This window comes from Archocentrus centrarchus, chromosome 17 (assembly GCF_007364275.1).
Source record: "Archocentrus centrarchus isolate MPI-CPG fArcCen1 chromosome 17, fArcCen1, whole genome shotgun sequence".
Classification (NCBI taxonomy): Eukaryota; Metazoa; Chordata; class Actinopteri; order Cichliformes; family Cichlidae; genus Archocentrus; species Archocentrus centrarchus.
This window is the reverse complement of record NC_044362.1, coordinates 31537973-31564076: the sequence shown is the minus strand read 5'-3', so window position 1 is coordinate 31564076 and position 26104 is coordinate 31537973. Positions and strand designations below refer to the sequence as shown.

Here is a 26104-nt window from a genome sequence, read left to right as displayed (position 1 = left end):
AAAAAATTACTCTGTATTTAAAATCAAAGCTCCTGTTTTAAATCCTGAAAAGAGTAAAATGTCAGAGTCACAACACAAACACACAAATCAGACGACAAACAGCACAAATGGTTTATTTTTGTTCAACGAGCGATCGCTCGCTCCTCGTTACACAGTCATAATCCACAAAACTGTGGTAACATCTTTTTCTTTTGATAACTGAGCTGTTGTGTTTTTGTTTTTACATCGACCACACGAAACACTGCTTACACACCAGGAGCCCGCAGCCTGACGAGGCTTCCAGATGGACGATGCTCGGTGAGAACGTGATGTGATCGGGTTTTTGTGACGGCATGAAAAATGAAACTTAATGTTCAGTTAAAACCGGTGAGTCGTGAAGGTGGAAACAAAGTGGCTCAGTGTTGGTGGAAAGAGCAGCCGGGTGCACAAACACATTCACTCACACAAAGACGCATTTTCATTTTCACCACACAAACAAATGTTTAAAGCAGGGATGACGGCCTGAGGAACAGATTAGAGGCCAGACTGGGAACAGAGCCAGAGCGTCGACTTTAAAGGAAATTCATCTAATGACATGAAGTCTCAGAGACCCTGCATATACGTACAAATCTGTGTCAATATTTACTACTGATTTTTTTTTTAGTTATTCATTTGCTACTAAAACTAGAACTGTAAAGTTTCGGCGCATGTCAGGATTTAAAAAAAAAAGAAAAAAAAAGTATTCAGCCTGAGCTGCAGCTTCAGTTAAAATCCAATAACTCAGATATCACGGCTCCTCTTTACCAGGGGAATTAAAGGTACTTCTTACACACCCTGTGCTTAAAAATAGCTAAAAACTTGCCAAAAGTGATGAAAGCCAATCAACAGAATTTTGTCAAAGCAACTACACATTTGTGTTGAAGTACAGATATCAATGAAAGCTGAACTGGAGCCAGGCTGTACTTTCGTGTAGTATCAATTTGTACCACAAGATGGCGCAACACATCAGCAGAACCTTTAAACTGTTAAAATTCTGCCCCCTGGTGGGGAAAGTTCTACTTAAATTCTGCAGTGGATAATTACAAAAAGGAACTTTTTGTAATTATTTTATAAAAGCTGACAACTAAACCCTTTTACTGCGAGAGCGACTGAAGCCTTCATGCAAGCCGGGTATCCTAACCTTAAATCAATTTTCAGTCTCGTGTGTGACATCACTTTTCCTTTAATAACACCTGTAAATCTAATACAATTTTAAGATTTCCCATGAACTTGTTCCTGCTCCTGGAATCATTCCTTATCCCTTTATTTTAGGAAAAGCACATTATTTAAATTTCACTGATCTCTAAACTAGACTGGAAGGAAATCATGTCTGGGAAAACTGCTGTTCCTCCAACCCTCTGCATGCCTCTTCCCCAGCACAAATGATAAAATGAACGGGTTTATGTGAATGGGGGGAGAAAAAAAAAAAAACAGGTGATCCAAAATCATCCCTCATAAAGCAACAAAACTGAGTTACTCAAATAAAATGTAACATGTTATAAAGAATAAGCTGCAGCTGAAGGACAATAAACAGCCAGCCCTTCTTAATATATCACAGTTTTTAACATTCATATCTCATAGAGGAAGTCAACACTTTACACGCGCCTCTACACCAACTACGGGAGAAAGAGAGAAAAAAACATGAAGAGCCAAAAACTGACTCCCATCTTCAGATTACAAACTGTGGCTGCTGACACAGACAGCTGTGGCTGATGGTGGCCTGCTGGGCTAGAGGACAGCCCTCACATTTAAACGGGGTCTTTTCTGGGCTCCATAAAACATACGCAGTGGCAGCCCAAATACTGAAGCTCAGGCCTCAGAATGATAAAGTCTATGCTTCTCAGTTTATTCAAATTTATGATCCTTTTACACCTTCTGAAGTTCTGCCCACTCGATTCAGGCGTGTAAAAGGCGGCTGTAGAGTGACCACGTTTACTTGTTCATCCAAAAAAAATGATTCTGTTCCCACTGAAGAGACAGAATGTTAATCATGTCCGTGCGCTTCTTACAAACCAGTGAACACACCACAAATATAAAGCTGGACTTAAGCTTTACATGAATTGTGCTTCTTTATTGTGTCACTGCTTTAACTCACGAGTGGAAAACACAGACACACACACACACAGAGTAATACACCAGTGTGAACTTGAACTGCCCGTTAACATTAAATGTGTTTTATCCAACATATAATTGTCTCACCACAGTAGACACACACTTTCTTCTGAAAACACAGTGACACTTTCTCTCTCTCTCTCTCACACACACACACACACACACACACACACACACACACACACACACACACACACACACACACAGTCTTTCAGCTTTGGCTGAGTCTTTTAGTGGCAGTGGGAAAGTGAAGCCAGTGACAGTGAACGCATCACAACACTCCTCACTTGTTTCGAAGTACCATAAAAATCCCCACAACATTGTTTCAACACTAATCACTAAAGGGCACTGCGATGAACTACAAAAAGGCTTCACAATCGTGTCGGGCATGAGTACGACAGCTGGACTGAGCAGACGAGGAAACATTTCGACAGACTTATCTACGTTTGACGCCACTTTTTGTTGACTAAAGTCTGATGTGATGAAACAACGTGTCAACACTGCAGGAATAAAAGTGTATGTGTTAGATTCCTGGATCTGGTTACACACACACACAGGAAAAAATATGAAATATAATCGTTTCATGAAAATCTCCACTTCTATCTGAGCAAATTGTGATTTTGTTATTTAACAGCTGCTGCCAGCTTGTAACAGGAGTGACTTTCCCATTTAAATGAAATGAGAAGGTTCAGCCTGATGATTGTAGGACAAACAGAGCCACACCGGAGAGCGTGTTCTAAGACAAACTGCTCCGCTGCAGCACGAGGAATTACCCATTTAAATCCGCCCCCAGGCAGAAACATCACCTTCATCATTAAAGTCCTTTAAGTTATGTGGCAACAAGTTAACTGACCAACAGCCAAAAGTTACCAGCAAAAGACATTTATTTCCAATAACAGCAACAAAAAGAAAAACTGTAACAGAAATGTTAAAAAGTGCATCACTTGCTTACCTACGAAACTCGTGAACATAAAGAGCTGAGCTGTGACATAAGCTCTTCAAAATCTGATTAAACTGCAGGATTGGGCGGTTTTAGAGTGACGTTCAGCTTCGAGTTATTTCCACCACAGGAACTACAAACGATCGCAGTTTGCCAACACGGGACTTATTCCTGGGTAGAAAAAAGGAGCTACTCAGTGGCAGGTACTTCTGTGCAGCTCTGAAAAACTCCCGGGAATGGCTTGATACCAATTTGTTAAACTTGGAGAATTCTTATTGGTTAAACTCTAAGAAGACAACAAGAGGAGCTATACTTAAAAAAAAAAAACCAGCAACCTGGAGAATAAGGGTCCTGGGAAAAAAGATAGATAAATGGAAGTAAAGGATACGTTGGTTTATTACGCCAGAGTCATCGCCATGTTGACCCATGTTAGTCTTGGCATACACCAAACTAAATAACAATGCTGTGAAAAGCTGAAACAGTTAAAAACAGTAGTACAAATACCCAAAGGACCAAAAAACATCACCAGACCAGTGGATGATATACTGGGCCATCGATCAGCGCAACACACCTGCAAATGACTCACTGCTAAGCAGAGGACAGCGACGAGCAGTCAGTTTACATTATGTAGCATGCAATGTAAGCAAGCTAGTCTGAAAAATAGCAAGCAGCCAACATTAATATCCATAAATGATGGCAGTTTGTTAACAATAAGCAGCAACTTTTGGTGCTGAAAAATGAAGATGTGCTAAAAACTGCAGTTCCTCTAATGGCCACTTGAGGCTGGCTCCAAAAGTGAGTGACTTCCCATAAAGCACGACGTTAAAACGCCCAACTTTACAGCATTAAAAATATTTATAACCTGGTACTAAAAATGCTTTTGCTTTTGGTGGATAGTTTCCTCCTTCAAAACATGGTGATTTTTTTTCCTACATTCATCCATTTGGATACTGTTAACTCTAAAGTTGGAGGTGTGGCCACTTTAACTGACAGGTGTTGCAATACAGGTACAGGACACTGCTAGGCCTCTTCTGCACTAACCTCTGCACTGTGTTTGTGCTTTTTGGATCATTTTTAAGGCATTTTTTTACCTTAAAAATATTATGGGGTGCTATGTGGGCCGTTTGTGCTTCAGTTTTTAATGTGGCTGTTTTTTTAGCACTGTGTGTGTATATGGTCACTTATGGCTCCGAACAACCCTCACTAAAACAGTGGCTACATACATCTTTTATATACAGTCTATAGCTCAGACATAACTGCAGTTGGGTTTGTGGAGTGGCATGATGTTTAGCAGTTACGCCTGGATAAACTGTTAGCTACTTGTTAACATTTCATACTAGCTTACCAACAAGCAGGCTCTGGATGACCAGCAGCAGGCTCACGGAGCAGCGGAGCTTCTGCTGTAACAGCGTCACACAGATACACACACTGAGTCCGAGCAGGAGTCATTTTAGAGCCTGCATGTAGCTCAATAACCAACTGTTGACTTTCAGTTATTGTGTGAGTCATCGACAGTGAGCCAGATGCCAAACAAAATGTTTGGAAGCTAATTTCAGGTGTGGAGAAGAAGCTAACATGCATGAATAACTGGCCAATTACAATACTGAAAATTAATGCCTTGTCAAGTTAGTTAATGCAGAAGATTTGAAGCAGTGAGGGCTTCTTTTTTTTTCTCCAGCTGCCACGTTGCATCAGAAATCAGGAAACTTGTGTAAAGCAGAAAGTAAACGACAGGTTCTCACTGATGTAACTCTGGTATTTCTCCGGGAAAAAACTAATAACATAAAACGAGTGAACTTTTCCTTTAAAAACAAAGACCGCCGTCTTTGTCCAGCATGAATCAGCTGTTAGTGGCACAGATTAGATTCCCAGTATTGGATCTTAAATCAGCATCAAGCAGATACATCAGCGCGTCACATATATAATGTTTTAGCATTAACAGAATGTGTTTTTGCTTTCAGCAGAGAAGCTTGTGAATTACGGCTCTGCTTTTTACAGATACACAGGATTTTTTTTTTTTTTCCACATGTTAAATCACTTCCACACAAAGACCACAAATGTGTTCTGTGTATTTTGGCAGCGGTGATTTAGTGAGAGTAACAGATGGAGTACACAGCAAGTGCAAGGCCTTTTCCTGTCCTACCCCGAGCATGAGAGAAGAACAGAGCTCTAGGAACATGGAATAAATAATTACCCCCCCCGTGGGCTCAAAAGACGGCTGCTAAAGAAGTCAGGAATTTCATCCTGTCCGTTACAACATGAGACAACTTTTCATCAACACAAAGGTACTAGACAAAACTTTACACAGCCGCCTTTTAATCCCACTCGAAGGTTTCAGTGTTTGATACTCCAAACAGAGACTTTTGGTGGTGTTTCCCTGTAAGGTGACAGAGGGAGGAGGTCACTTCTCCTGCAGTAGAGCGGGGATGTTTATGTTCCAACCGATGGCCTGCCGATCAAAGCCGCAGGTGAACAGGTTGCAGGTGGTGTTGTCTTCACACCAGGCAGAGCAGCACACCATGCGCCGGTGACCCTAAACCATGACAGACACAGCAGCTGAGAGGAGGATTTTTGACTTTCACGTAGAGCCTGATCATCCTTGTTAAGCAGTAAATACAAAATATTTCCTTTTTTTCCCCTGATAAATATTAAGAGGACAAGATGCAGGTTTACTCTTTCGTCATATGATGATGGAAAATAAACAGAATGCCAAACTCATGGAGACATCGTTTGTAGAACCTGGCAAATAATAAATAAATAAATATTGGTTTAACTGTCAGAAACAAAAGCTAAAAGATGGATGTTTTCATTGAGATGTCATCTGTAGGTGATGACGACTATGTACAGCTGAGGCTACATCACGCATTTACAGAGGGACGTCTAAACCAGTAAAAACTTTTGATTTGTGAGGAGAAAAATGTGTTAAAACATTATAAACCTACACAGGGTTTCATGTTTTACCTTCTGTGTCAAGTATAATCAAAGTAAACTGAAATGTTCTATACAAATAAAACTGCCATAAATCTAAATGATTACCTCGGGGTAAATGCTAGAATATCTCACAGCTGTAATCATCTGTTTAGAGACCACAAAGTCAACAACACAAAGTTTTACTTCAGTTTAAGTGGCATAAAAAAAAAAAAATACAGCACAGCAAAGGCTGAAATCTGAATGAACCCAAGTAGAAATTCACTTCCAAAACATTACATGTTATTACAGTTATTACAGTTATTATAGACTCCCCGATTTGCGTATACACAAGTTAATTTTTTTTCCAAACCGCCTCCTATTAAATGTCGAGAGGCTGTTCTGGGACATGTTTTCATTTTAATTTCTCTGGCTTTTAGTGAACGATAAGTCATTTTTTTTCCTGAATGGTAAATCTCTGACTCACCTGTCTGTTGCTCCGTGGGAGTCGAGCCAGTCGCACCCCGGACATGTCGAACAGCCGGACCTGCCGATTGTCGTGAGGAAGAGCGATGATTTTCTGGTTCACCGACACGCTGATCCTGAACGGAGCACACGGAGCACACGAGCTTAGAGGTAAACAATCCCTCTGATTCACACAGAGTCAAATCAGAATCAGGAGTTTCCTACGATTCAAATATTCATTCCTTTATTTATTTCTTTAAACATATGGATTTGAATGAGGGCAGCGTTTGTTTATGAACTTTTTCAGCTGAAACATGTGAATGTGAACAAATGAAAGCTTGAAATGAAATTTATGGCTGTGAAACAACTAAATCTCTTTCATGTAAGCAACTTACCGGTTTAAAGGAGCCTGTCGGCTTTGTGATATTAGAGTTTAAATGTAACTTTGAGTTTACTTAAAGATTAAAAGTGCAGCTCTTTTTTCTGTAGCCTGGCTCCTTAGCTGTAACCTTTACTGAAGAGCTAAGCAGCAACTTCCAGGGATGAAAAATTAACCCAGCATGGAAGTGCTAATAACTGTATTTCCTCTAATGGCCACTTTTCTCTGGTTCAAATGTGAGCAGCAAATTCTTTTCTCTGCTTTGTATCATGCTGCCTGAATCTATATGGACATACAAAACAAGATGAATTAAAAAAAAAAAAAAGACAAACAGCTCTCCTGGACTTGGACGTTCCTTTAGTGCCACTTTAGCACTTCAAACTCAATCAGAAATATAATCAAGACAAACTCTATAAACACTCGCTGGATGCTGACCTTAAAACAGGAAGATGTTATGAAAAGCAGGACTTTTAATTCAGTCCTTAAATCATCAATATCCAGGAACAAGTAATAATTATAGGACCTATGCAGTCACTAATGCAGTTTCTTCTATAATCATTACATTTTAATAACATAATCATAAACAGGTTTTCACACCTGTTGACTGCAGAGTCTGTGCGGATGGTTGCTATGGGTGACCTCATGTTCTTCAGGTCCCACACTTTGACGGTTCGATCGTCGCTCCCAGACACCACGTTATCTCCCACTGTGAACACAGCAGACGTCACCGTGCTGCGAAAGGACGAGAAAACAAGTGGAGTTTAGACCGCGTGTGAAGCAGAGAGAGCACAGACCTCAGAACTGTTTAATTTCATCAGCTGTTTGCTGTGTTTCCTTTTAAAGCAGCTGCAGCTCCAGCTGTTTGCTGTTAAGGCAGTTTGAGCCAAATTCCAGAAGGTAGTCACTCTGTAGCTGACAGCTGATCTCTGGTCAGCGGGCTCTGGCTGCATAGTTACAGTAACGTTTTAATGCGCTTCCACCGCATCTTATGTTAATCAGTGCTATCCTTCACTTTGACTGGCAGTAGCTTCAATCAGCTCCCTCAAAGTTGAGATAAGTTTAACTCTAGCCCCGCCCACTTTCCATCACTAATAGTTATTCCTGCTGATGTTGCCCAAAAAAAAACAAAAAAAAACCAAAAAACCTTTAATTTTCCATCTTTAGTCTCTTGCTGCGTGCAGAGCTGAAGTTACAGGTTTGTTAGCCAGAAAATGGAGAGCTTGTGTATAAATGTGTCACCAAATATTTATGTACTGGGAATGAGAACAGTCCCCATAAACTCCCTTGTTAAAATATCCAACTTTACTGCAATGCTACAAATAAAATATACACATTCAAATGGGTAAATATATATATTCAAGCAAAGTTTGCATCCTTTAGGGCAAAGCTGCTAGGACATGTGCACATGCACCAATGCAAATTCACTAGACTACTTCAGTTCACAGTTAACTGTATCCAGAAGTGGGACGGACTGTAGTTTGGTGAGTGAAGTACCAATATGCTGTATATTAGGAGGTACCTAATTAGTAGTATCTGTGATGCACCTATACCGTTTATGAATGCTGTTTTCTAACTATAGTAGCTCATAATTAACACTCCAATCTCCAAACCAAGAGGACAAAATGCTAAAATAGAGGCTTAAAAATGCACACACACGTGTCTTCAGGATGGAAACATCCATTCTTCCCCATACTGCAGATAAAATGGTCATGTGTCCAGTGAGCATTATTCATATTAAACAAAAAAAACAAAGAAACAGCTGATACTTCTCTTGGCTTGTTCACGTTCACAGTGCTGAACGTGGAGCAGAGTTTTCCACAAGGCGGCTGTTTTAAAATTAACCTGCTGAAAGTTTCTCTTCACACCTATAATCTGATTTTAAGGCAGGTGTAAAACATATTTGTAAATGTACAAATAAATTCACAGATTGGTGATTTTTCATTGAGGAAGAATGCACAATGTCACTATAAGTGACTGTAAGTGTTTATATATCTCACATCTGGAAAAGCTCTTTATAAATCACCAGGCAGTGGAGGCAACTCTGTGTGTGTGTGTGCATCTCAGACTGACTCAGTGTGTCCCTGGAACACGTTGACAGAGTGGATGGACGGGTCTCTGAAGTCCCACAGCCTGAAGGTGGTGTCTCTGGACGAGGTGACCACCAGACGCTGGGTGGGGTGTGTGCAGCAGTGGGTCAGCTCCTGGTCGTGGCCTGAAATATTTATGCTTGCTTCACTATGTTGTGACTTAAAATCCATATATGAATGGGTGAGTGTGTCCAAACATTTGACTGGTTATTTCAACTCATTCCTACCGGTCAGTGAGTGGACCAGCTCTGATGTCTCCACATCGTACAGATTGGCAGCTCGGTCCCAGGAAGCCGTCACAACCTGTTTGCCGCCCACCAGCCAATCAGCGGCAATCACCACACCCTGATGGCTACGGAGAGTCGTGGTCGCCACACGGATGGAAGGGCAGTCGTTCGGCCCCTCCGCCTCACCATCTGCCTCATCTTTGTCTGAAAAGTCCACGTCGTCTTCACAGGGCATCTGCTGCTGGCACGGGAGGGAGAAGAGGAGGAGTTCAGTACAGAAACACTCAAGTTATATCCATCCATTCTCTTCCTCTTATCCTTTCCAGGGTCACGGGGGGGCAGGAGCTGTCATGGGGCAAGAGGCAGGGTACACCCTGTACAGGTCGACACCCTGTCACAGGGCTAACACAGAGAGACCGACAACCATTCACACCTATGGGCAATTTAGAATCACCAATTAGCCTAACCCCAGTAACTGCATGTCTTTGGACTGTGGGAGGAAACCGGAGCACCCGGAGGGAACCCACACAGACACGGGGAGAACATGCAAACTCCACACAGAGAGGCCCGAGCCAAGGTGGAATCAAACCCGGACCTTGTAGCTGTGAGGCAACAGTGCTAACCACAACGCCACCGTGCTGCGCACTAAAAAGCTGTCAGTCAATTTTATTTCTATAGCACATTTAAAGACAACATTGTTGACCAAAGTACATTAAAAGATTAACTAGAAAAACAAGCAAGGTAATTCCATAGGTCAATAAAATAGAATAAAGTTATTCTATTTTATTTTATAAGTTACAAACCGTTAAAAAACAGAAGCAGAGTTTGTGCTTACACTGATATCAGCAACAGGCTGTGGGGTCGGCAACTGCACCATGTATCTCCAGATGTGAGCTGTTTGATCTCCAGATGCTGGGGGGGGGGGGGGCAGCAGTTCAGAGTCAAAGAAAGAACAAATAAAAAGAAATAACACTCCATTTGTGTTAAAATCAGCAGTAAAAGACAAATGAAAACAGTTATTAATTCTTATTTAATTCTTATTCAGTTCTTCTGTACCAGTTTTTTCAACTTTGGGTTACTCTTACTTGGATACATCAGCAAATATTTCACTTCAGTTGTATTTTTCCAGCTGCTGTAATAAATGAATGTTCAGAACAACACAGATTTGATTGATTTTAGCTATTGATTACCTGTCAGAGCCATCTGTTCAGTAGGGTGGAACTTGATGGAGTTCACTGTGGAGACACACAGATTGTCTGTCTCACATCACAAACACACTGATATGTACAACAAGTGTTATAATCCTGACCTTCAGATTCTGACAGTTAGTCATTAAAAATGCAATTACATCATTACATTACAATCTACTTCTTAAACACAAGAAGCTAGTACCTGCAGTTAAACAGGGTCTGATATTTCTAACTCTACCTGATCCTTGATGGCCCATATATTTGAGGAGGCACTTTCCCGTCTCAATGCTCCACAGCATGGCAGAGTGGTCTATTGGAAAACACCACGGACATGAGAGAAAGCAACATGACAATCTGAGTTTTTATTTAATAATAACTGTCTATTTCCAGTAATATTATGCTGCGTGCCTGTCTGCCATCTTTAAAGAGTTTAGTTTAGGTCTCGATTTGGAAAGAAAGCCACTGAATAAAAATATCCAGGTCAGACAAATGTCTGAAAAGGGAAAATAAAAGATTACACTAGAGACAAAAATACCACTACAAGATGGTAGGGAAAAAAATTGAATGACATGAGTAAAGTACAAGTACATAAAAGAACTGGTGCGAGTCCAGAAATACCTGCAGACGCTGTCCCGAGCACCACAGGCTGGGTCCTGGTGACACCGAGGTCCCAGATGCCGTCCCTGTGACCCACATACTCCCTGACCAGCTGGCACACCGCTCTGGACGTGGTCGCTTTGAAACTGGACACAATCTGATGGTGACATTAAGCCAACATTAAACACCGAACACCAGAAAATCCCAGAGGTGTCCTGACCGGGGTTCCTACACATCTCACTTCTCAAAATAAAAAACACTCCACAAGGTTTCAGCATCGTTACAGATGATTGAGATATTTTTTATAATAACTTGAGTCAAATCAGTAAATTTAAACTGCTGTGAGAGAGTTTTTAAAAAAGCTAATTAATGCACTTTAAAGCTCTTAAGGAAATCCTGGCGTTCCACTTAGAGCTTTGTAATAAAAGTATCATTAATTAAATCAACACGTCACAGCACCTCCCAGTCTGCATGTTCTTATCAAGGTTACAGTTAAATAAACAAAAACTAAAAATATACGGGAAATGTCTTTAGTTTCAGTCTTTGACAATTTGGTCTGAATTTTGCACACACCCAGCATGATGAGGTTTTAGTTTATGTGTCTGACACTGGGACCTCTGCATGACTGTGGGGGGAGTGTTTAGATTGTAAAACCAAGTTCTGAACTTCTTCAAATTGTCCCTGACAAATTTCACCCACAGAAAAATAAATAAACACTGAGAGTAAGAAAAACTAAACTGAAACCAAACATTTTTAAATAACCAAAACTGAACTGAAACGTACAACCTCGCTCTGGAACCTGAAACTCGACTAAATTTAAAAATACTGTCAGACAGCAGCTCCCCCTCGGCCTCCTGACCTGAGGGACCTGATTCACCAAATCAATTCAGAGGCAAATGGCCAAGTAGGAACCAAGAATAAGAAACGCTAAAATTATAATAGATAAAAACTCTGAGCATATGGTCACTTTCTGTGATGGCATTATTATGGTAAGAACTAAAAACAAACATGCAAACCCAAAACAAGTCTGTGTTCTTTTTCTTATTCAGTCTTTTTGTTTGATAAACTGCAGTTTGAACAGTCCTATTAGTATATTTTTCCAGAGCTGTGTAGGAACCCTGGTCTGACGGAGGGAGCGAGGAAGCAGGTCAGCAGAACGGAGGGTCACTGAGGAGCTGCTCAGCAGGGTCCTTGTAGTATGCTGGTGCTAAGAAGCTTTGGTCAACAGCGGCGTTATTCACATCAGTCCTGGGTTTAAGAAGTTTTACCAAATTATTTTCATTTCTTTTAAAGCTCCTGAAGCATCAGACTGGCAGGTCTGACAACCCCACTGATCACACACTCAGACGAGCTTTCAAACAAATTGCCAGTCAACCCAGATCACAGCACACCCGTCATTCATACTGCATCAGTACTGCGGATTACAAAAATCAAAAGAGGGGGGAGAAAAGAAAAAAAAAAAAAAAACGGAAAGCAGCAAAAGTTATGGTGAGACATGAAATCGAGGAGTCATTTTTGTCATCTGCATCAAGATTTAGTTGAGACGTTTACATTAAAGATGGGGATGATACAAACAGGACTTCTGGCTCGTTTTGGACACAGACCACTAAATAAGTTCCAACTGAAATTAAAGCAGGAGAACATCAAGAATCAGTCATCTGATAATGAATCAGGATCAAAATGAAACAGAGCATGCTCCAGAATCTGAAGGATTAAAAACAACAAATGATAATAAAACTGATGATATGGGGTAAACCAGTGGTTGGTGATTGTTAGCAAACAGTGCAGCAGGTTCTTAAGTACAGAAAAGAAATAAATAATAATATGAAACTAGTTATTCCTACAGTACATGCAAACTCAGAGGCAGGACATTTTTTCTCAGGATAAAATAGTTTGTATCTTCTCTCGTCACACTGCGAATGATATTAATCCATAACTTGTGCACCTGTAACATTTATGCACTATGTTACATTAAAAAAAAAAAAAAAAAAAAAAAGCAGCAACAGGGACGTTTGGGGCGGTTTAAGGAAATGCAAAGCGCTGCAGAGTCATCATGGAACAGTGAATCTCTAGTTAATGCTCTAGAGTGAATGGCATCAGTGTGCAGTCTGCCACAGCCACATCAAGATTTTGCTTTTCTGATAAAATAACTATCAACAGATCGGTTAATAGTGTGGATTTTCCAATCAGTATATCAATACATGGTGCAAGTAATGGACCACCTTCTGTTCAGGGTCATCTCCTCAGGCTGCTACTTTAAGGTTGCTCTGCTAAGTCCTATTCTGACTACACTGTGCACTCTGGCAAGTCCTCAAACTTCACATCAACTTCTCTTTCAAACTGAATTAAATTTTGCACGCAGCCAATTGGAAGAAGACGTTGGGACAGACCCAGAATCTGCTGGAGAGCACCAGGGAATACCCGAGGATCCCTCAGGAGGAACTAGCGTGGGTTATTGGTGAGAACGACCCTGCTGATTAGCCGGCTGGCACTCTGACCTGACTTCAGATAAGCAGAATTTACTGGATAGATGTTCAGCCAAAGTATGAGATAATATTCTGTGATGGATGAGAATCGAAATCTTAAATCCATGCTGCTCGTCATCGAGTCAGTCATGAGTGAATTTGGGATCCTTCAGGTTCCTCAGATGAACCGTGTAACTTAGACTCAATTCCACTCCAGTCCACACTTTTCCCGACACACTCAATTTATCTGCAACTGCTCAATAACATAAATACTGTATCTAATCAGCCAATCACATGCCAGCAACTCTATTTAGGCATGTAGACATGGTCAAGACAACCTGCCGAAGAATTAAGGCAGTTCTGAAGCCGTAAGAGGGACCAGGCTGGTATTAGCGAGGTGTACCTAATGAAGTGGCCAGCAAGTGTACATCCAATATTGAGGATATGGACTTCCAGACACAAGCTCTGTGTTACTAGTAAAAATTAAATGGCTTTTGTGGAAATTTGTGTGATGTTTTTACATATTTATGAACAATATTTGTTTCATGCTGATATAAAAAGACTGAAAAGCAAAAGTCAAAAAGGCTTTTTTAAATGTTTTTTAAACAAAAACAAGTTTTAGACCAAAATATCAAAATGGGAATTTTCAGAAAACCGAGATCAGCTGTGATTCAGATATGTTCAGGTTTTCTGTCATTTTAAGTGAGTCGAATATTTAAAGTCAGCATTAATACTGACGGTTACTCAAATCTCAGTAAGTAAAATAAAAATGATAAGCAAAATCTGATATAGCCAAGGAGTTTCAAGCAGACCACACTGACTCTGCCATAACTCAGCAATGATCTACAGCAGCCAGCAAATGCTCCTCCTCCTCTTCCTCCTCCTCCTCCTCCTCCTCCTCCTCCTCCGCTAGGCATGAAAGAGCATTTTGAGGCTGCTCGTGTTAAAGATGTCTCCAGAGTGTACCACTATGTCAATGCTGACAAGCAGCAAAATCAAAACTTAAAAAAGGTGCAACTGAAACGGCCCGTTAGGGAGATAATAAAGTGGTGTTTTATCTCACACAGATAAGGATTAAAAAGAAGCTCAAAACCCTACATTTGGATGACCAAGTCTCTTGGGGAGGGAGGTTCAACCCCCTGGCTGGGCTGTTCATGCATATTGGCACACAAGGGGAAGAAATCAATAATTTACCCATGAGTCTCCACCCCACAACTCCCAGCTGGTTACGCTGAAGTTGCGAGATCCACCTACTCTTGCATGGCAAGAATTTGAACGCGGCTATGAGCAAAAAGGTGAAAAAAGAAAGCAGTTCTTCTCTTTAACATTCAAAGGTCACGTGAGCTGACGAGCTACGAAACAGTGATGCCAAATATAGCTCTTCAAAATTTTCTGGTCCACAAATCTGAAGTCAAACAGAACATTTTCTTTACTGTTTCTATAAATGAGATGTGCAAAACAACAAAGGGTGCTTTTCATGACACCAACTTGTGCTTCCTCTCTGCTCCCATTACGAAGGGTAAATGCGCTTCTTCTGGTGGAGCTCAGAGTATCTGCACAGGGCAGGTCGCTCTCACCGTGCTCGCCGTGACGTGTTGTAATGGGAACAGGAATCTATTATATAGTGAGACTATAAATAACGTGCAGTCACCTTGTGTGTGATGAGCCAAACACATGCAGGATCGTGTTTATTTTACCACCGAGACTCCGACGCAGCCATGCGGTTATTACTCATTATAACAACAATGAAAGGAAATAAACAGCCTGAGAACTCATAAAGGAAACCTGTGCACCAATGAGACTGTTTAAAAGGAATATTCTGTATAGATTCAAATGAACATCAGTATTACTACTGCTAATAATCAGCTACGTTCATCGATTGAAGTATTTAATGAATAAAGACCTTAGATTATAGTTCTGTGGTATTGATATCAGTTAGTTTCCATACAGAGTCACAGCTGTAGGAAACAAGGAGGCACGTTAGCATAATGAAAAGCACCCAAAGGAAAATCAGTTTGTTTGTGAAGGATTTACAGAAATATTCTCACATTATGCCGTTTAAATTCATCAATTTCAACTACAGGGACCTTACAAACACGTAACTACATAAATTAGATACATACAACAATTCCACTTTAAAACTTTTTCTTTTTTGAGGCGGGGGGGGTACCTTGCTTGTTGAGGCCTTGTAGGTTGTCTTCAGTTTTTGAGACAGCTGACTGGTGCTGTGGCTCGCTGTAAATAAAAAAAATAAATGAAAGCTATAAAGTCAGAGGATTTAAAAATATATTTCAAACGACTTAATAAATTAAAAAGAGCGACTCACCTTTTGTTTTAAGTGCTCCTTTTGCTAAATCCGCCCCTTCAAATGTTTGCCCCTCCGCGGCCAAGCGATCATTCAGCGTTTCAATCTCTCTGCGTACTGAAAGTCCAACACGGCGCGTGTTAAATGACATCTGAATGTGACATTTCATCCACAGCCGGGTTAGCAAGTTACTCTCCACGGATGAGTAGAAGCTTTCTGCTGATTGGCTAGAGAGCCTTATAAATGTATTTTATTTTGTAGAGAGAGAATTTGTTAAAAAAAAAAAAAATAGACACGTGACCTACTTTAACCCCCCCTCGATTTTTTTTCATGCAACTCAGTGACAAAACTCCAGAAAACGCTCCATTTATTCTCGTCTATTGTAGCATTAACTGAGCATTTTGCATGCTGGGTCACAATTATGGTGACCAAGTGTCATTTTTATTCCATGTCCCACCATCACACACGCAAAGAAAAAGTCCTGCATGTGACACACATACAGTAAGTGAACAAGTCTAACAAAAGGAGATCTTTGCTGAGCCCCCGTTAGAAGCAGCAGCTGAAATAATGGTTCATAGTTCAAAGAGCCATTGCAATAGAAAACATAAGAGAAGACTATTGAATAAGACCACAAAACTCATCATTTGTGTTTCATTTGTGTGTACAACAAGTTGGGAAATTTGTGATCAAATACAGAAGTATTTGTCCATCACATGATCAAAGCCAAGCCTTTAATCTGGATATTCAACCTTATATTCCCACGAGCTCTAAGCATCGTCCAACTCAAACATCCACATTTAGTTTGTTGGGATCTGGTTAAAGTAATCATACTTCATAACTTCATAAGAGTTGAGTAAAGCAGTTTTCCCAAGTGTACTACAGCCTTGACTGTTTCTAGACTTAACCCATCGAATATGCAGGTAAGGAAGGCAAACGGCAGCTCAGCAGGATGGGATATTTTACCCTGCTTCCTCCCGGGTACCGAGGGTGTGTATTTCCAGCAGTCTGAAGCAGACCATCTACAGTCAGGTACAATGAGGATAACTTTAGACAATGACAATGTCCCAATCTTATTATCCCACGATTTCCTAGCTTTCCTGTATAAAAACAGCTTAAGTGTGGTGACAAAATTTACGAAACTCAAACTGCCTTTGAGCAAGGCATTTGACATTAGGTTTGGTCTCTTGCTGCACAGTGAATGAATACAGAAGCTTTCTTCATGGGAACTTACATTCTAGGTTTTCTATGTAAAGGTTTTCAAACTCCCTCTCGATCTGACTGAAGAGGTCCAGCAGGTTGCTCCTCAGGGACAGAGGCAGTTTGGAGTCCTGGAGGGGGAGAAAAGACGAGAGCTTTAAACAACCTGGAAATATGTGGGATTATCCAAAGAAGCAGGTCTGGCCAACTGGCCACCTCACTGATGTGCCTCTATCCACTTATTCCGAAGCATTACCTAAATTAACCTTAACTTAATTTCAGTGCGGAGCAGAGCAAACGAATGACTGGTACAGTAACTGTATGAGAGGAATTAAGGAAAAGCATCATCGGCCTCCTTTAATGGAAAACTGGTAGAGGCTGAAAATACCATGTAGGGAAAAGTATTAAGGTTAAATAAGGTAACACATTATGTGCAGCTCATGCAAACTGCACATCAGCTTGTAATACCACACACTGGCAGCTCATTTCTGTCTCGTTCTGTTAATTCTGTTTAATTAAGGCTTTTTAATTATTTGAAAAATATATATTAAAAAAGGACTAAATGTCCAGGTTACTAAAATAAATGCAAATCACTAAGGCCAGAAAAAAAAACTGTGGAAAAAACTGCACAGGAACATTACAGTACGAGAACGCCTGCCGAACAAGCCTTTATACACGTTTATTGTTTGGCACCAACAACACAAATTTACTGCAACAAAGCAAAAGAACACACTCTTATCACACAATAAACCTGGAGGAAGGAAACAATCATGAACTCCGGCTCAGGCGGAGAAGAATCAATAAAAGCATCCATAAAAGGGAATAAACAGTGGAACGGTCGGAGCGCGGGGGAGGTGTCGGTGCCTCACACGAGGGTACAAACAGGCTGTGACCTGTTTGGTTAAACCAGCTACGACAATATAAATTTATACCAGACTGCAGGATTATATGACCACTATAAAAGTAAACTACAGAAAGAATTTATGTTTATCCTGTTTTACAAACCACATTAAACTTCCTTAAATAATCAATAATGTGCTGTATTGGACCAATATAGAAATTAATAAAGATACATTTAAAATATCCGACTTCTTTTTGAAAGATTTCATGGGTTAAACTGATGTTTAGATATTTTTTTAATGTTCATCTAGAGGACATTAATTACTGCAGTTTTAAAGTTTCTTTTTTCATCATTTAAAAAAAAAATTAAATAAGGAAGCTTATGTTTGTCTTCTTGGATGGGTGTTCTGTTAACTGTAATTTCCCCATTGTGGGATCAATAAAGTATCATCATCATCATCATCATCAAAAACACACATAATCTGATGCAAAAAAAATGGGAAAAGGCTGCACAATATTTGGCTCTGATTTAAAAATCCATTCATTCATCCATCTTCTTAAGCCCTTATCCAACTCAGGCTCACGGGGTGCTGGAGCCTGTCCCAGCTGTCACAGGGTGAGAGGCAGGGTACACCCAGGACAGGTCAACAGCCTACTGCAGAGAGGCAGACAACCATTCACGCTAGCACTGACATCCACGGCCAATTTAGAATCATAGATTAACCAAATGTGCATGTCTTTGGACTGTGGGAGAAAGCCTGAGAAACCCCACCGGCCACAGTAAAGCTGGACACTCGTACTGTGCTCTTTAATGGTGCCCAAGCAGTGAACTCCAACACTACCTCAGTGACAGCTGTGGGTCTGTGAAAGTCACTTTGTTCATTAGCTAACATCTATGGGGGATGTGAGGGGGCAATAAGTCCTCACCTCCAAAGCTGCTCTACTTAACCACAAAATGCATAAATGATGAACCCTGCTGTAGTCGGCAAGATCGCTTTTCAGCAGCAGAGCGCGGGAGAGGAAACACATAGCTGGGTCCAGATGTGAGAAAGCCCAGCGGGGGGTGGCGATCGGTGGAGATCGTCCCAGTGTGAGTTCATTCAAACAAACAACTGTTAAAAAAAAGACTGAAATATTTTAAAATTCATTTTCATCTGGAGTTTGGAAACTGTTGTTTTGTATTTAGCTGTTCAAAACTGTGAAACACTGACAGAATTTCCAATACTTTAAAATCAATAATCATAAAGTTCCATTTGAACCCACGTGAGGACGCTTTTATACAGTGAGTAAACAGTTTGTGTCATTTACAGTCTGTGGTTGAGTCAGCAGCTCCAACACAAACAATAAGTGGAAAAGATCTCCGTTCTCTGGCCGGTCACGATGAAAGTGGTCAGTGTGTGTGGAGCGCTCTTTGTTGTGTACTCTGCATAAAGCATGCTTTCTTTCTTTGGCTGCATTTATGCTTCCAGCTACTTCAAAGAAATCAGTCAAGTCTGTCAGAATTCACAGGATAAAAGATTTGTGCCACGTTTTTGGGGGAAAAAAAAGCACAAAAAAGACCTGACGATGACACAACATGACGATGACACAACATGACGATGCACGCACTGCTGCATGAAGCCATGGATTTACAGGTTTGAGGATACAGACTGAGAATAAGAGCCTCAAGTCCAAAATGAGTGAAAACCTTTGATAAAATAAGATCTGAGGTTTCCTTCTGTCCAATGTACAATAGACCGATCCCTTTATATGAAGGCCTCATCAGTGTGGAGAACATTTTACACCCACCTCTGATGAATCTGAATACTGAGATATCCCAGTTACAGGAGAATTGTGTTTTTGCTGATTTCAGCCTCCTCGATGAGCCTTTATCTCCACGTCTCTTTCTAGCATACCTGCAAATGTAGGGGGAGTCCAAAGAGGCACAGTACTTGCTCTATATTTTAAATCTTTAGTTCCTAATTTTTTCTCATATAGATTTATGATATGAAACATAAATCCACTAATAAACTATGCTCTGTTCTTACAGACTGGGCTATCACTGTAACAAGTAATTAAATTAACTTTGTTGTGGTCTAGTAAAAATGATTACTGGCCCAGTGGAGAAAAATGTTGTTGAACACTGCTGCAGTTTTGAAAATAAGCGATTTTAAGAGCTGAAGTATTCCCAAAGAAAGTGGGATTCTGTGGCATGTGTACATCTTATTCCCACTTCTGACTGTGGCCAACTTCACATACAGATGCCCAGCGATGCAGAACAAACAAAGCAAAACGCAACGTGCTCCAGAGAAGGGTATGTTCAGAGTTCTGGTTTAAAAAATCAAAATCAAAAGGACCAGACTGACACTAAATTATTTTTATGACCATTTTAGATAAAGTCATTAAAAAACAAAAAATAATTCCTGTATAAAATATAAAATATTGCTAAAATATCTCTCTCAAGAGTTAAATGATGTTCTGGTAACAGATATAGTACAATTAAGCCATTTTTTTCATCCCTTATTATTAAACCGGGTTCAGCAAGAACTGATCCATTAAAGAAGAAGGAGGGTCTGCTAAGATAAGCTGAGAGCGGCAGTCCAACCTTAAACCAGAGAAACTCTTAGAAATCTTTCACCCGCTGATTCTTCATTTCAGTAGAAACATATGCAACACTACAGTCACATGCTTCCTGTACATCATTGCATCAAAACAACTTTTCCACCTCAAGTTTACAGAACTGAAAGTGTCCTACCTTCTCTCCACAGCAAAACAAACCTCAAAAACAGCATGCTACACAGGTAAAACACTTATTACACACACTTATTTGTAACTACACAATGTTGACTTTACATCACCAAATAAAAAACTTCCTGTAGTCTAGAAAAATCACTGTCAGTGCAGAAACCACCACATCTCACCTCCACTCATTACTAATCAAACCTAAACTACACCAAAGCTACACAACTAAAACTAAAGCTCTACAAACTACGAGGGGAGTTACACTACCATCCGAAACACAGAGGGGCAGACACCTGAAACTTACCTCCATTCTCATGAAGGATTCCAGATTATCAGAGGACTGGAACCAAACGGGACCAGAGTGAGAAAACAAAGAGTCATGAGGAAGGGATTACACCACGTCTGGGTAGAAACAGCTTCAAATCCAAAACAGCTCTGCGCTCCTTTCACTGCACCACCACAAGTTCAGCCTCCACAGTCGGAGTTTCAGATAAGCAATTTAAGAACCTTTAAATAAAATATTTATGATTAAAAATAATACTGCAACTAAGTGTTTACTAGGAAATTTGCACAATTAGGAGTCGGGTTCAGAGTTTGACTGTGAAGCAGAACCTGGATTAAAGTTGTATTTCAACTTGTTTTTGTTGTAATCAGCAGCTGATTACTCAAAGTGATGGCAACTAATTAGCTTACTGTAAAATGAAGAAGAGCCTGACATGTGCTCAAGGAGCCCTTTCCTGCTCAATCACAGCTCCATATTTTGATTCTTGGACTCTACTAGAGTAGATCACAAATAATCGTTATTTATCTTATATTAGGCTTTAGTCCAGCCCCTCAGTTCACCATCAGTTTCAATCAATCACTTTTAAAGCCACTTTCTTCTGATTGGCTGCCCCCTGCAAACACAAGGTTTCAACAGCAGGTGCTCACACTCACATAGCTCTGCATATTCACCATGCACCACACTGATGTCAAACAGCCAAGAATAGAAAAAAAAATAACTGAAACAGACTGCCTGAGCTCTTGGCCCACAGGGATTAGAGTGACCATCAGCTGCAACTTTATAGGTAATAATTAACCTTTATCATTTCATTTTGGTTAACAGAAAATAAAATGTAAAATAAACTATCAATTTACTGTTTACTTCCAATGCTTATTAGAATGTTTAAATGATTTTCTTCCTATCAAAACAGTAAAAGACACCAAAGGCGATGAGGACAAAACGCTCCACGACAGGGAAAAGTACCATCGACCCAGAAGAAACACTGACGTGAATACACATGAAGTCTGCACGGCACACAGAATGTGTTCAACACATTCACAGTTAGACAGAAACCCAATGACATCATGTACTCAGGCTTCCACAAAGGCAACATTAATCCATGTGAAGCAGCAAACCCTGCTTTACAGATGAAGCTCAATTCTCTGTCAGACCTGATGAAATGATGCTGATTTTTTCATTTCAGTCTGAAGCTGTTGGACACTATGCTGAAGCTGAGCACATGTTAAATGCCTCCCTGGCTAATAAATGACCTGCACTGATCCTTTATGAAACTGTCATACAAATAAATAAAATAATCACTGGAACACTTCTGTAATTTTCTAGATTACAGGTACAGAAGAGGACAGGTGAGACAAACCAGTGAACTATGTTTCAGTTCAAAGGCTTTAACGCCGCCTCCTCCACGTGTCCACCTCTAAGTGCGAAGCCACGTCTTAATTCAGAGGTTCCTAATCTTTTCCCTCCCCCCTTTTTCCTTGATTTACTCTCCTTTCAGATGATTACCAGCAGGTAAGCTGCAGTTACCCTGCATCCCACAAGTACTTCAGCTCCTTATTAGCAGGCCACGGAGAAACCGAGCAGGGTTTTTAACACCTGAGAAACAGGAACAAACGCCGCCGAGCAGAACGATCCGCCCGAGTGAAGTTCAGATGCTTCAGCCTGTTTTAAATCCATCTGTTTATCCACTAAATGAAAACAATCTTACGGCACTCATCCAGTAATTGCAGCAAGCCGGCAACAATATAAACCATCATGCGTCCTCTAAATGGTTGTATTAAAATCTAATTGGCTTAGGCTTACAACCAAAGTGCTTACGGGTGCTCACAGAAACAGCAGGACAGCAGCAGGCTAATACTGACAGACAGCAGAGCAGTGCAGTTTCCAGAGGAGCAGCTGGAAATACAGGAGAGGTTTTCACCCATTCTCTGTGTACAATTTAAGGAATCATCACCTGTCCCTCCAGCAGGTCTCTCTGCAGGCCGGAGCGGTCCTGTTCAGTGCTGTTGGTCCTGCGGATGGACAGGCTGTGGGACTTCCTCTTCTGCTTGGCCTGGCGGGCAGCAGCGCTGCTCCCGCTCTCCACCGGCATCCCTCTGTCCAAACCCGATGTAACCACAGTCTGAAAGCATAAAATCACAAGAGACGGGCTAACTAAAGGGTGGAGAGAACAGATCCCGGCTCCTTCACTCAGTGCAAAGCATAAGACGACTGTGCTGCACTTGGCAGTGGTTTCATTTGGCAGCGTCAATGTGTGAATGTGTGAAATGACAAAGTGAATGAGTGTGAAACAGAGTGTTGCTCAGCAAACATGCTCAATAAATCGCACTGGGATCAAAACTGAGAAGCTAATGACGACATCCCAACCTTTCCTTCCTGCTCTAAAAACTGAAAACTGTCTGTGTTCAATATTTCGTTAGAGGAAGCTGAAATGTTCCAGTGAGAGCTGAGCAACATGAAAAACAGCATTATGTCTTCACAACAGTCAAAGGCTCGTTCACTATTGACCAGAAATGTTTTCACTCCATGCAGAAAATGGGAAGTTTAGCTTCATTCTGAAAACAAGCCATCAATTTATAAAATGAAGAACAGTCTGTTTTTGCAGAAATTAAATCAATGTTTCCACATCACAAAGAAATGCTGCTTTAGTAAAAATAATGGCTCAGATGGCATTAACCCTTCAGACCCCCATTAAATGCATCAATCTTAACAACAAAATAGAAAAGTAAAAAAAAGTCCTGCATCATTTTCATGTTCTTCAACAACATCCAGTGAGCCTCCCTCCAGCCATATGTTTTTGTTTTACAAACGTTTTTCGGGGGAAAGATGCAGGGGAAGACACGCGGGCAAATTGGCCGGGACTCGAACCCGCGCCGCCCGCACCGCAACGCACCAGCCATATGTTTTAAACCAACAGGCACAATCTGCATAGCACCAAGCCCCTTTTTGTCAAAGGAAACTGAGTATCAGAGGAAAAGAAAATGAAGGCCAAGGGACAACTGATCTGTCAGCCCAGGACTCAGTTACAGGCCTCTGAAGTGCTAAAGGTGAGTCAAAACGTCAAGCTTTTCATTTACATTATAACATAACTTCATAAGTACAGGAAATATCTTCATGAAACTTTCAGGGGTGAAAAGCCACCATGAAATCTATGTTACACCCCATCTGGGCTCTATAATCTGTGGCTGCAATAAAGTAGAGCATGAAAGAGAACAGAGCCACAGATGAACCACAGTGAGTCCGTAACCCAGCACCGGATTAATTACAGTACTGTCATTTGAGCAATATTAACCCAATATGCATCTTTCATTTTTAAAGATCACAGTTATTGCCAATACCAGTTTATCACTGCACTCCTAATGCCATCAGGAGTGGCAGGAAAATCAGGAAGTTAGTGTTTTTAGAATGTTTTAAGCACAAGCGGCTCAGCCTGTTCAAAAAAACACATTACACCCTGGAAGGAACAGAAATTCACCCACCTATGTCCCATTATTAGTGTGGGACAAATCATTCACTTTGAGGGCCTGTAACTCAGAAAATATTCATAAAATTAAGGCAACATTTTTCATGGCTCCATTAAAGATACAACAGAGGGAAAGGAAAAAAAAAAACAGGTGGGCAGCACTCACTGACCTTTTCACAGGATGACTCTTTTTGTCATTTCATAAAGCGCTGAGAGCATATTTCTTCCCTTTGAAGTGTTAACGTTGGCGTTTAACTTGTTTATGATGAATCATAACTACAAAACAAAATCCCACACCATGAGAGAAGCGGATGATCAACATCCTGCCCACTCCTACTTGTTATGCAGTCAAATAATTTCTAACATGTTGAAAGAAAGCCTGCAGATCACCACATTCGTCAGGACCATCACTATAGATTTATTTATTTATTAAAATAATGTAAATCTTAGGGATGAAAACTTGCCTACTCTATCTGACTTGTACAAAAAGTCTGAGTAATCCAATTTCCTCTTTTTCGGTTTTGCTCCAGGAACATTACTGAGGATTTAGAAACGACAATAACACGTCAGGTTCGGGGCTTTCTACCAGAAACTGATTTTCAGAAGTCTGCTGAGGAGATACAAACAGCAGGTTGTGGTGGATGAACTGGTTCGTCCCCTGTGTGAAAGCATCAGTCAGTGCAGACTTATCTTTATTATTTAGAGCTGAAGTTTCGTCAGGTTTAACGACCAAAACTTCTCGGTTATATTTACCCAACAAAACTGTCTGATTAGGCTCAGGAAATGACTGATTTAGGCTCAACTATACAGTAACACCACTAAAGGATGGTACATTTTGGATTTTCAAATAAGTCTTCACACACCTGCGCCTGGTGTGGGTTACATTTGTCCTTGAGCTGACACAAGAAGGTGTCTGGATACTAAAACATGCAAATAAAAGAGGTGTTTTTAAATCATCAGGCAGGCTAAAATCATTACAGTCATCACAGGTTCTTTCATTCGTTGCTGTCCGTTTCTGAAGAATAAAACCAGCCTTGTTTAGCTGGCTGGTAGTTAGTTCCTCCTGCAGACTGTCACTGATGTGAGAGCAACGAAAACAGCGTTGAGGTCACATTATACTGCGCTACATCTGGAGGAAATATACCCCCTAAAAATAATGCAATGATATGCCTGAAAGTGGACGTTAACATTAGTAGTTCTGGGCAATTTTATCGTTTTTAAAGCGGCGATGCCCAGCTCAGACAAGCTAACGTTACTCCCGTTAGCTGGTGCTGACAGGTATGCTAACAGGCTAACGGTGACCATAACCTCCCCAAGCATGAAGCCCAACTCACCAGAAAGTCTACAAATACACGTTTTTATTCCGGGATATGCTGGGAAATGTTGTCGTCTCGAACATTTTCCTCAAGCTGTGAAAATGCTGCGCAGGTTTTCCCTAAAATCCGTGTTGACAGCAGACGAGTCCCGTTACATGAAAAAAAGATAAGGAAGCCAATTCCTGTCCGAGGTTTTTCGCAATAAAAGCCCACGCCGTTCACACCAAAATCTATGCGAATTGTGTTTGTTTTGTTTTTTTTCTTGGTTATCGCTACATACAAATAAATAAAACTATTCATTTAAAGAGCGTTCACAAATAAATTACGTTTCTGTAAATTCGGCTTTACAAAAATCTACCTAACCTTTAAATTAGGGAATGAAGCCATATTATTACATATAATAAAGCACAAAAGGTTCTCTTGATCATGTTGATCATGACATTCTGAACTAAAAAGCTGCTGGTGCAGGTTCAAAAACATGTTGGCGTGCATATTTGACACAAGCAGAAAAAGTTATTAAAATCTGAAAATGAGTTTGAAATGTAGTCCCTGTCATTGCAACAGAATCGCACTAAAACGGACACTTTGGCTGTAC

General features: G+C 40.6%; 1 protein-coding gene across 3 annotated transcripts; it reads right to left on the bottom strand.

The window, feature by feature from the left end:
* Nucleotides 1-97: 97 nt before the first annotated feature.
* Nucleotides 98-25695, bottom strand: LOC115795460 (WD repeat-containing protein 37). 3 transcript variants are annotated; one of them, XM_030751370.1, is made up of 15 exons: nucleotides 25528-25695; nucleotides 22685-22852; nucleotides 20755-20790; nucleotides 16924-17020; nucleotides 15714-15809; nucleotides 15558-15622; nucleotides 10944-11079; nucleotides 10564-10635; nucleotides 10326-10370; nucleotides 9971-10047; nucleotides 9136-9376; nucleotides 8892-9033; nucleotides 7419-7553; nucleotides 6465-6579; nucleotides 98-5603 (listed from the first exon to the last, which is right to left on the bottom strand). In XM_030751370.1, the coding sequence occupies exons 2-15, from the start codon at nucleotides 22820-22822 to the stop codon at nucleotides 5472-5474; spliced, it is 1527 nt and encodes a 508-aa protein (XP_030607230.1). In that variant the 5' UTR covers nucleotides 22823-22852; nucleotides 25528-25695; the 3' UTR covers nucleotides 98-5471. The 3 variants fall into 3 exon arrangements, with proteins under 3 accessions (XP_030607230.1, XP_030607231.1, XP_030607232.1); XM_030751371.1 differs by lacking the exon at nucleotides 20755-20790; XM_030751372.1 differs by lacking the exon at nucleotides 20755-20790 and having other exon boundaries at nucleotides 9136-9373.
* Nucleotides 25696-26104: the final 409 nt, after the last annotated feature.